We start from the raw sequence: 12,129 nt of genomic DNA, 5'->3' as shown, positions 1-12,129 counted from the left end.
CTTCCAGCTAGTTGATCTATTCTTCTGCATCCCGTAATCTGCTGTTGATTCCCTCTAGTGTATTTTTCATTTCAGTTAGTGTACTTCAACTCTATTTAAAATTTTTTGTCTCTCTGTTGAAGTTCTCACTGATTTTATTTTTCCTTCAAGTCCAGTACATTATGACCATCACTTTGAACTCTTTATCAACCATATTGCTTATATTTAATTTAGCTCTTTGTGCTTTTGTCTTTTTTTTTTTTTCCATTCAAGATATATGCCTCTGTCTCCTCATTTTGTCTAACTCTCCGTGCTTCTTTCTATTTATTAGGTAGACCAGCTACATCTCCCAAGTTTTCAAAGTAGTGGCTTTACGTAGATGGGATCCTGTAGTGCCCTGTAGTTTAATCCCCTCTGGTCACTAGAACCAGGTGCTCCAGGGGTGTCCTCTGTGTGGATTGTGTATGCCTTCTTGTGGCTGAACCATGATTGATGTGAGCATGCTGGTAAGTGGAGATGGCCCTCAGCTCAGCTGGCTGCAGTGACCCATTTTACATGCCACAGGCACACTGGTGTGTGGATCTTGCTCCCTATGTGATCAGTTTAGAGGCTGGGCTGGCAGGTGGGCAGGTTTAGCACTCAGCCTGGGTGTCTGCACTGACCACTAGGACAACTGTGGGTGCACTAATGAGTAGTGCTTGCTCCCTGGACAGTCAATGAAAGGCTTGGCTGCAGGAGCTGTGGGTGTGCTGGTGTGTGGGGTTAGCTCCCCCCTACCCCAGGGCAGGAGTCACTTCAGAGAGGTGTCACTCCCACCCTGGGCCTGCTTGCTGGGTGTGGTGGGGCGGGAGTCATTTTGGAGGACTCTCTGCCAGGGTGGGGTATGCATTGCTAGTAAGGTAGATGTGACAGCCACTGCTAATACTCTCCAGGTATTATCTAGATGGTGGGGGGGGGGGGGTTTGGCAAGGAAAATGTTACCTGTCAGCACTTCTGTTCTTAGAGAAGTCTCTTGCAGATTGCTGCCTTTCTGGCACTCATCCTAAAAGTAATCAACAGATCTCTTTCACATGTATCCTAGGTGCGTTTCAAACTGTATTTGGACAGAGATATTTAGAATGCTGGCTTTTTAGGCATGGAAACTCCATTTCCTATCACTCTTAGGGTCTCCTGGAGTTAAGAACCACTGATTTTCAATGCCAGGCATTATGGGGATTTGTTTTCCTAGTGGAAATCCCTAGGGCATCTGGTGGTGCCCTGTGTGGGGTCTGATCCCCTCTTGTTTCTATGTTTGTGATATCCCTCTCTTTTGCGATTGGTTGCACCAGAGGTTTGGTTCCTGACTGCATTTCTACCCCTTATTTCTCCTGTCAGTGTGACCTTAACTCTACCGTTAGTTGTGGAAGGACCTGCTCTACCAGTCTTCAAGTTGTTTTCAGGGAGATACATGTAGTTGTCTCATGTGTCTGTGGGACAGGTTGAGCTGAGGATCCTCCAACTCCATCATCTTCCCAGTTTACTGTGGGTGGTATTTTTTCATTTTGTTCATGGTTCCTTTGTTGTGCAGAAGTTTTTAAGTTTGATGGAGTCCCACTTGTTTACTTTTGGTTTTGTTGCTTTTTTGTTTTGGTGTTAAATCCGAAAATTCATTTCCAAGACCAGTGTCTAGGAGTTTATTTTGAGTTCTTGCATTTAAGTCTTCGTTTTGAATTAATTTTTGTGTATACTGTAAGATAGGGGTCTAGTTTTTCCAGCCCTTTATTGAGGAAACTCTTTTCTCCCTCATATATTCTTGCCTCCCTTGTAAACTAACAATATATGTGCATCGGTTTGTTTCTGGACTCTCTTCTGTTGATCTGTGTATCTGTTTTTATGCCAGTATCATACTGACCACCACAGATCTATTAGAGGAATCACTATCTGTGGCAGCTAAAGCTTTATAAAGTGTATTTTTTAGATAAGTCAGCTTGAAATATAAAATGACTTCTTGAGGGGCACCTGAGTGGTGGCTCATCTGACTCTCAATTTCAGCTCAGGTCATGATTTTGCAGTTCAGGATATAAATCCCCTCATTGGACTCCTAGTCCGAGATGGCATCTTCTTCCAATAGAGTGCTGTTTCATCTATATTGAAAATCTGTTTGGTGTAGCCACCTTTGTTAATTATCTTCTGGATAACTTTCTACAGCTTCTACGTCTGAACTTGCTGCTTCACCTTGTGCTTTGATGTTAGGGAGATGGTGTCTTAAACCTCATGAACCAACTTTTGCTAGCTTCACACTTTTCTTCTGTAGCTTCCTCGCCTCTCTCAGCCTTCAAAGAATTGAAGAGAGCTAGGACCTTTCTGTGGGCAAGGCTTTGGCTTAATCCTATGGCTGGTTTGATTCTCTTTCCAGACCACTAAAATTTTCTCCACATCAGCCATAAGGCTGTTTTGCTTTCTTATTGTTTGTGTGTTCACTGGAATGACACCTTTAATTTCCTTTAATAACTTTTACTTTGAACTCACAACTCAGTTAACTGGTATAAGAGGTTTGGCTTTCAGGCTGTCTCAGATTTTGCCACCCCTTCCTCACTAAGTTTAATTATTTCTAGCTTTTGATATAAACTGAGAGAGATGTTACTCTACCTTTCATCTGGAAACTTAAAGGTCATTGTATGGTTATAAAATGGCCTAATTTCACAATTGTTGTGTCTCAAGGAGTAGGGAGGCCCAAGGTGAGGGAAAGAGAATGGGGATGGCCAGTTGGTGGAGCAGTTAGAATATACACATTTAAGTTTACCTTCTTATGTGGGTGTGGTTGGTGGCAAGAGATTACTGATCACCATGGCATATAATAATGAAAAAGTTTAAAATATTTCAAGAATTACACCCTCAAGGTCCATCCATGTTGTAATTCTTGAAATATTTTAAACTTTTTCATTATTATATGGGTGTTATGCTGAGCGAAATAAGTCAGGCAGAGAAGGACAAATACCATATGTTTGCACGTATAGGAGGATTAGGAGGAACTTGACGGAGGAACAAGGGGGAGAAGAAGGGTGGAAATGGTGGGGGAGAGGGAGGGAGGCAAACCATGAGAGACTCTTGAATGCTGACAAAAACTGAGGACTGATGGATGTGGGGGGGAGGGGGGGATGGGCATGGAGGAGGGCACTTGTGGGGATGAGCACTGGGTGTTATGTGGAAACTAATTTGACAATAAACTATTTGTAAAAAAACAAAAAATAAATAAATAAAATATTTCAAGAATTACCAAAATGTAACCCAGACACAAAGTGAACAAATGTTGGGAAAATGGCACCAATAGACTTATACAACAAATTGCCACAAATCTTCAACTGGTAGAAAATGCAGTATTTGTAAAGCACAGCAAAACCAGGGATGTATGCATATATCATGCAAGTCTCTATCGGCTTGCAAAATTTCTGCTGAAATGCTGATAGTATTATGTTTGGGGGGAGTCTGTTATACATAACAAGTTTTTTGGTTTTTGCTGTTTTTATGATTTTCTACGTTAAATTTGATGATTTAATTATAATGTATCTCAGTGCTAATCTCTTGGGGTTTCATCTTATTTAGTATTCTGTGCTTCCTGGGTCTGCATGCCTGTTTCCTTCCCCAGGTTAGGGAACTTTTCAGCCATTATTCTCGAAGTATGTTCTCTGCCTCTTTCTCTCTTCTTCTTTTGGGAGCCCATAATGTGAACGTTGGTCTGCTTGATGTTGTCCCTTAAGTCCCTTAAACTACCTTCACTCTTTTCAAATCTCTTTTCTTTTTGCTGTTCTAATTGGATAAGTTCCTCTGCCCTGTCTGCGTTCATGGTTTCTTTTCCAGGTTTTTCTCCTTTTTAGATCAGTTGTTGTATTCTTCAGCTCTGTCATTTCTATTAAGTACTTTCTTATATTTTCTTTTTGTTGAAATTCTCACTTGATTCATGTGTTATTCTCCTGAACTCTGTGGACATCTTTATCACTGTTATTTTCAACTCATTGTCAGGTAAATCACTTACCTTCGTTAAGGTCCTTTTCTTGTTCTTTTGTTTGGAACATATTCTGCTGTTTATTCATTTGATCTCTGTACTGGTTTCTCTGTGTTAGATAAAATAGCCAAGTCTCCCAGTCTTGAAGGAATGGCCTCATGTAGGAGATAAACAATATTATTCTCCTCTGACTTAGCTCTTGGTTGTCTCTCAGTGTTTGTGATTGTCCAAGCAACCTACTTTATTCTTAGTGGCTCCCAGTAGTGGAAGCTACGCCAAAACCTGTCAGCATCTCAAAGGGGAGGATCTCAGTCAGCATCTGGATTCATGGTGATTGGAAGCCAGACCTTCTTCAAAGTTTGTAGATAGATTTCTTTCATGGGGCAGATGGGCATTTTTATCTGCTCACTCTATGCTGAGCTCTGTGGGGATAGACAGTTAAGAAGTGTTTCTTTGGTTGCTGCAGTCATGATGAAGCCATGAACATATGCCATGCTCTCCAGGGGTATGTCCTTATGTGTCAGACACAAAAGTCAGGGTGCCAGATGTGTACACCAGCTCCTTTCTTGGAGACTCTGGCAACCTGGAACAGAAGGAGAGCATGAAGGTGACTCCCACTGGCCTCTACTTGTTCTGAAGAGTCTAATCACTAGGCCTTTAGCTGTGTATTAAATTAGAAGCCTGCTTATTAGGCCAAAGCTTTAAGATAAGCAAATAGGCTCCTTTCAAAGAAGGATGGATGCTTTTCAGTCTGTTGCCTCTGCACTAGGGGGTCCTGGGGGGTGGTAGCCATGAGGCTTTAAGAACGATTTTAGGGGGCGCCTGGGTGGCTTAGTCGGTTAAGCGTCCGACTTTCGCTTAGGTCATGATCTCGCGGTTCGTGGGTTCGAGCCCCGCGTCGGGCTCTGTGCTGACTGCCGGCTCAGAGCCTGGAGCCTATTTCAGAGTCTGCGTCTCCCTCTCTCTCTGACCCTCCCCTGCTCACGCTGTCTCTCTCTCTCTCCTAGAAATAAATAAAAAATATTAAAAAAAAAAAAAAAGAACGATTTTAGTTTCGTATAGCCTGTGAGTCCTATGGATACAAGCCCTGGTGGCTTTCAAAGCTACCTGTTGCAGCGTCTCATCTCTCAGGTACACATCTTAAAAGTTGGAGTGCCAGATAGGGATTCAAATGCTTTGCTCCTCAAGGAGAAGCTCAGAGTTGTGAGTTCCCTCCCAATTGTGGGTGTGGCACTAGGGTTGGGGTGGATGGCAAGTGTGTCAGCCTCTCCTTCATATTTTAGTGTGGGTTTTTTGCTTGTTTGTGTAATATGTAGGAGTCACTCAACTATTTTTTGGATTTCTTTCAGAACAAAGTGTTCTTTAGGTGGCTGGCTGTATATTTGGTGTGTCCATGGGAGTAGAGGAGTTCAGGATCTTCTTACGTCACCATCTTGAACTGGTGCCTATCTCTTGTCTTTTTGATATTAGCTATTCTAGGTAGGAGGTGATATCTGACTATGGTTTGCATTTTCATTTCTCTAATGATTCGTGCTTATTCGCACCTTTTCATATACCTATGGGCCCTATTTATGTCTTCTTGAAAGAAATATATTGAGGTCCTCTGAGTGAGAGAGGCTGGAACTGTCTCATGGATTATGGAAGGGTGCCTAGGTAGAAATGAGGTATGTCTGCCTATTACCTGATACATGGGTGGCCAGTGCTTCTCCTTGGTCCCTTGGCCTTTTATGCTGGATCCCATAGCTCTCGCAAAGGCACTATTGCTTAGGGATGGATGCTCAATTTTTGTTGTTGGGTCAGAAGACAAAAATGAAGGATATCTTAGGACAGTATTATTTGTTGTATGTATATGTTTGTACATGGAATATTTTTTTAAGATATACTCTATTGTCAGGTTAGCTAACATACAGTGTATACAGTGTGCTTTTGGTTTTGGGGGGTAGATTTCTGTGATCCATCACTTACATACAACACCCAGTGCTCATCCCAGCAACTGCCCTGCTCAATGCCCATCACCCATTTTCCCCTCTCCCCTGCCCCACCCCCCTCCCACCATGAACCCTCAGTTTGTTCTGCTTAAGAGTCTCTTAAGGGGGAGTATTTCTAGGAGATGAAGTTCCAAAATAACTAGGTCACATGCAGTTTTCATTTTGGTAGATATAGCCAAATCACTTTTTATAGAGTGTTTTTATAGAGTGTACTATATTCATAGTACATGAATGCCTATTTCTGTAAACAGTGACTTTTTGATTTCACCAACCTGAAAAGTAGCAATTCATTATAGTTCTAATTTGCATGAATCTTATTTATATTTCCTTTCCAGTGAACTATCCATATTCTTTGTGTATTTTAAAGGTTTTAACTAATCTCTACATCTACATGGCAGACCCATGTAGTATGGGTTATGGAACCCGTAACCCTGAGATCGTCACATGCTCTACCGACTGAGCCAGCCAAGTGCCCCAGTTTTTGTATTTCTCTGGGGTTTTGATCTTTTACTTCTTGATTTACTGGAGCTCTTCCTTTTTTGATTGGAGTTAACAAAATTTAGAATATCTTTTCTGTAAAAAAAAAAAAAAAACCAGGGTGGCTTAGGTAAGAAACAAAACCTCAGTTTTAAAAAGTGCTGCCTACTCACCTGGGTGGCTCAGTCAGTTAAGCTTCTGACTTGGGCTCAAGTCATGATCTCACAACTGACAGCTGAGAGCCTGGAGCCTGCTTTGGATTGTGTCTCCCTCTCTCTCTGTCCCCTCTCCTGCTCGTGTGTGCCCTCTCTCTCAAATGTTAAAAAAAAAATTAAAAAGGGCCCCCTACTTCCAGCCCATCCTGCCATGAACAGAACAATTTCCAGAGTGGGGGTATCTGATGCTTACTGCAGGCATTGCCCTTTCAGTAAAAATACCCTGAAAGCCCTGTACAGATGGTCCACAAACTGACTTTACTGGAAAACGTTTTAAATCCAGGTTAGAATTGAACAGGCAAAGTTGCTGAATCAAAGCAAAATGTGAAAAGTCACGAGCCACCTCAGGGAATCAATAGTATACAAGTTAGACGTTAGTAAGCATTTAAAAAGACAACCCACGTCATTGCTTTTAAAAATTAAATTGTTGACGATACCCAAATACAGAAAGCAAAAGGGGGGGCTTTATATTTGCCATTAGGGCGGGGTTCCCAGGGGGAGACCAAGAAGGGGCCTTGCAGGTTGTCCTCATCCTGGGGTGGGGGCTGTTGGCTAGGTCAGGGTCTGTGTTGCTGGGTACGTGGCAGCCCCTAGGAAAACTGCCCCGGGAAGGTTATATGAGACTTACCTGCCTCTCCCATGGCATTTCCTTTCCCAGCTCATGTGTTCGTCAGTCCAGAAAGCCCTGTTTGAGGAGGAGGACCATGTTAAGAAGCTGCAGCAGAAGGTGGCCACCCTTGAGAAACGGAACAAGCAGCTTCGGGATCGGGTGAAGAAGGTCAAGAGATCGTTGAGGCAGGCCCGGAAAAATGGTCGCCACCTGGAGCTGGTGAACCAGAAGCTCAGCGAGAAGTTAGCAGCTGCGGCAGGTGCCATCCCACACATTAATGCCCTGGGGCAGGAGCCACCAGGTGCCACCTACCTGCGGGGGTAACAGGGACTGAGTAGTGGCCTTGCCTGGCCCTGCTGGAGCATGCCACCTCTTACCAGGGAATGTAAAGTGATGGCAGGTTTGTGCACATAGGTCAAAAAGTCTTGTAGATGATGTTTTTAATATGAATTTGGTAGCGCCTAGTTGCTTTAAGGGGCAAGTCTTGCTATTTCCTTGGTTGCTGGGCTCCTTCCCCTCCCTGCCTTGCTGCCAGGCTGGCTGCTCGCAAGGCCAGAACCAGCAAAATCCTAGAGTGTCATGTACTTGCCTGGAACCTGTCCTCAGCTTTCAGAAACACCCTGGAAAGCGTACTTACTGTGGAAGGAGCATTTTAGAATCTCTAGATGTATAAGAATCAAGAGGTTCAGCCTTAATTCGGAAGAGCAGCAGTATGATCTCAGCTCGGAGCTCCAGGACCACCAATAGTTTTGAGGAGGGGTCTGCAGCAAGTTGTGGAACCTCCTGGTGTCTTATTTGCCACAGTTTTGGAAGGAGGATTTCAGTCTTGCAAAGCACCCCAGGATGCCTGTAAATAAACATGTGCATAGTGCCCCTACTCCAGCCAGCATTTCCTCAGAGCTGAGGCATTGTAAGCCTTAATATAAGGTCATAACAGGTAGTGTATTGAGTTGGGGGGGGGGGTAGCAGTTAGTTGAACAAGATGAATTATAGCACCTAAAGAGGATACCTGTTGGTCACCTTAATCTAAAGGGGAATTGCTTTTACAGACTGGCCATGTTTGATCAAACCATGTACCAGAGTTGGAAGAGTCTGACCAATATCTCAGCCATTTGCTAAGTGCTAACATTGCTTGTTCATTAACTCCTTCCAGTGCCTCTGATTTGGAGGTGAGTTGACCCAGGACACTGTTAACGTCTATTCTGCAAAGACACCTTCTTACCTAATAGAATCACGTTTCCCATCCAGGCAGTTCTACAGAGTCTTGCCATAAGCATTTTCACTGCAAACATTTTTGCCATGTAACTCATTAGCTGTACGATAACGTTGCTGTAAGAGATAAAATAATTGATAATTTGGTTTCATTTCTCCATTGACAGACTTCCCATTTTTATATTCCATGAATCTTAGCCCTCCTACTAGTCAATACAGTGACCAATACACATGGTGGTCTTAAGATAGTGGATGATAACTACATATATAGACTTGATAGAAAGTACAGTAAGAAAACTAGCAGTGTGAAATGAAACCGTAAGGTCGGATTGCATACCGAACTATCATGCAGAATGGTAATTCATTAGGTAAAATAACTCAGCTAGAAAAGCATTACAACATCTATCAAGAAGGCTTCCATCATACAACACAAACCTCAGTTACAAATGTGCATCCCAGTATTTAGAAAACGGACACTTCTCTTAATGTGGTATAAAAATTATTTCTTCATTATGTCCTTCTTGAGGTCTCAGTTTTTGTTATTTTATCTTTTATGGCCAAATGGCCTACGGACCAGTGAGTTATGCAGTGAAAACTCTTGTGGCAAATATGCCTAGGGTGACATGGTTCCAGGCATTCCAAGCACTTTCACGGCCCAGGACTGCCCAGCCCTGGGAGGAATGTTTGCACATGAGTCTACATGCCAATGCATCTAGTTTTGTACATAATCAGAGCTCTTCACCCTCTTTGGAAAGAAAGCTTTAAGGACAGTACAAGCAAAAGGAGTATCCACTAGATCTAACATCTGAGCCCTTACTTTAGTAGCATTTGATCTAGTCCCAGTTGTGTTATTCAGAAGGAAGCGGAGTGGTCATCTTGTAAGTGTCTTCTGATGGACTTCCAACTCTACAAGTCTCCCTTCTGTGCTGTTCCAGATGGAACCTGCAAATTTCTCATTAGGAAATCTCCCCATAGGTCACCCCAGATACTTGAATGCCTGATGATGATGTCCTTTCCCTGGGAAATGGCTATTACACTGTCAGATTTCCCTTCCACGGCCTGTAGTTAATCCACGTTCTTCTTGCTCCGGCAGTTGGTTGGGAGGATGGACTTGTGTCACTTGAGAGGCAAGCTGATGCTCAAGGGGAGAAGTCTACACTCTGGACTGGATGGAAGGGCAGCTTTTGCTTCATTTCCAAGCTTCTTCCGCTCCTTGATTGATTAGCTATATTCTTTATAGTATGGTACAATGGTTTATTCTTTCTGGGGTCATTTCATTAAAGCACTTTTGCTTCCACCCAAGGGACTGACAAGCCTAAGGGTGATTTATAGCTAGTGTTTTGAGAACTGTGGAACTGGATCCCTACAGATGCATTATGTCCTACCTTTTTAATAAATATGAGCAGTATTTCAGCCACAACAGTATGGCAGTGTGTGTTTCTTTTGGGTCAGGGAGGTTTTAGGATTTCCAGCTTTGGCCTGGAGAAGTACTTTAGACCCTGGAGAAGCATCTATGAGTTAATACCTGGGGCATGTAGGAGACTGAGCTCAAATCTCCTTTGATGTTCTCCTGGGGATATGGCCTGAGCACCCCTCCCCCCACCTCCTTTCCCAGGGTTCCCATCCCAACGCACCTGCAGAAAAGCAGTGCTATCCAGGTCTGCTCCTCCTAAGGGACAAGTTGCTTCATTAATCAGTGTTTGCAAAAATACATTTAAAGCTCTTGCCAAAGGGAACTCCCCAGGTCCTGGTTATCTGCAGCATTGTCATCTTACTGTGGCCCTTGCAACTGTTTATGCAAAAGGAATCCAAGAATTGCTCCAACATTGATAGACTTAACCAACCTGTTGTAGCATTCTCTCTGAGATGCAGGCCATTGTTTAGTTCTACTTTGGAAAAGTCAGTTGGCCGCCTCAAACCCCAAAGTCACAAAATAAATGAGAGGCAGACAGAATCAAGAATCTTTTACTACAGACTCAGGAGTCACAGCTGCAGCATGTGAACCACAGCTAGTGTAGGGGTAGTTCCTTAGGTCTCCACAGTGTGTTTGAATGTGAATGCCCTTGTTGGACTCCAGACTAGTGTTTTTTTGTTTTTTTTTTTTTTTTTTGGATACCAGGCTATGTCACCCTTTTCACTGTAATACAAGTAACAGATTCTCACGTCTGTGTTGCAGGGTCCTATCTCCCCTAAGAAAGAGAACTCAGATCACAGTGACTTTGAATCAAATTGTTCATTCAGCAACAGTCCATATTCTAAAATGGTATTAAAAAAAAATCAAACACTCAGAGTATTTGGCTCTTTTACCCAAATTATTTACTATCTCTAACTTTATAAAATAGTGGTCCTGTTGCTCATTCTTAAAGAAGAATCTGGAGTTTCAAGAGATTAAGTAAATTGCCCAGTGACCACCACCAGTAAAGGTGGCCAAGCAAGGATTCAACTCCATCTTGATTTCACTATTATTATATTATCCTCGTTTTACAGATTAGCAAGTATAAACAGTACTACCTAAAAGGCTGTTCAGAAGTTTGAATAAAATTTTTCATTTAAATGCTTAGCTTGGTTCCTGACACATGCAAGCACTCAAAAGATATCACAAGAGTAATTTTTTGTTTCTAATATTCACTACAAAGGCCCAACGGATATCAGAAATAACAGCATATTTGGTGGGATTCCATATTAAACTCTACCCTTCTTCCCAGTCATAATACAGTATCTCCAGTTCTTTTTCATGTTCCTTTCCAAGCCACCTCCCTTTTTCTTACAATCAGTCATTCCTCCAAGTTTGTGGTTTCCTTGAATATCACTCACACTGTGTAGTTCTGCCATCCTCTCTTCTCCATTCCACTCCAAAGGCAGGCATATCCCTAGTGACCACATCCAGGGTCAAGCCCATTTCTGTTATCTTGAATTCATATTTCTCCTCTCAAAACTTAGCTCTCCCTCCCCCAATGCTTTCCTTTTATTGTAAATACTTTCCTTACTAAGGACTCCTGCCCATATAATCCATCCATGCTTAAGTCTCCCCATCCTAAGGGGATAAAAGCCCTCACAAACACAGTTTAGAAAGTATTGAGGCAGCTTTAAAGATGGCAACATGGAAGGCTCCTTACCTCCCCTCCTCCCAAAGTCACACTGAACAGTGACACATGGAACAATTCCCTCTGAAGGAAACCCGGAAATGAGCTGAGCGAGTCTTACACACTGGTCAACTAAAAGCACTCCCATCAAATTGAGTAGAAAAGGTTTAGGCACATTCTTAGCACAAGTGATGCCTACCCACTGCACAGCACAATATAATCAGGAGGGAATCTCCAAATACCAGCTTTTCTTTGAGAGAAGATTTTGGATGCCACATCTACAGCCCCAACTTTTAAGACCCTCATCTGAGAGACTAGCCCTCAAAACACCTGGTTCTGAAAGTCAATGGGATTTGTGTCCACACGCCCTACAAGGCTATAGCAAACAAAGGCAGTTACTAATGGGCACAGGTATACTCACTGCAGCTGTCACATCAGGACCAGCATGCAGGGAGCAGGAAAAGGACACCTACTAGCCTTTCCTGAATGGGGTCTATTTTGATACTTTTTAAAAATTGTTGCCAAGAGGAGGAAGTTCAATATGGTAGTATAGAGAGATCCTGTTCTCACATCCTTCCATTGA

At 42.8% G+C, this 12,129-nt stretch overlaps 1 protein-coding gene across 1 annotated transcript; it reads left to right on the top strand.

Moving 5' to 3' along the window:
* The first annotated feature begins 495 nt into the window (after nt 1-495).
* LOC120226589 (coiled-coil domain-containing protein 3-like) lies at nt 496-9,883 on the top strand. Its single transcript, XM_039224764.1, has 3 exons — nt 496-601; nt 4,486-4,568; nt 7,300-9,883. Exons 1-3 carry the CDS (start codon nt 496-498, stop codon nt 7,573-7,575), a joined length of 465 nt encoding a protein of 154 aa, XP_039080695.1. The 3' UTR covers nt 7,576-9,883.
* Nucleotides 9,884-12,129: the final 2,246 nt, after the last annotated feature.

Source organism: Hyaena hyaena, unplaced genomic scaffold (genome assembly GCF_003009895.1).
Source record: "Hyaena hyaena isolate Hyena2069 unplaced genomic scaffold, ASM300989v1 scaffold_1767, whole genome shotgun sequence".
In the NCBI taxonomy this organism is placed as follows: Eukaryota; Metazoa; Chordata; class Mammalia; order Carnivora; family Hyaenidae; genus Hyaena; species Hyaena hyaena.
This window is presented reverse-complemented; position numbering and strand designations above follow the sequence as displayed.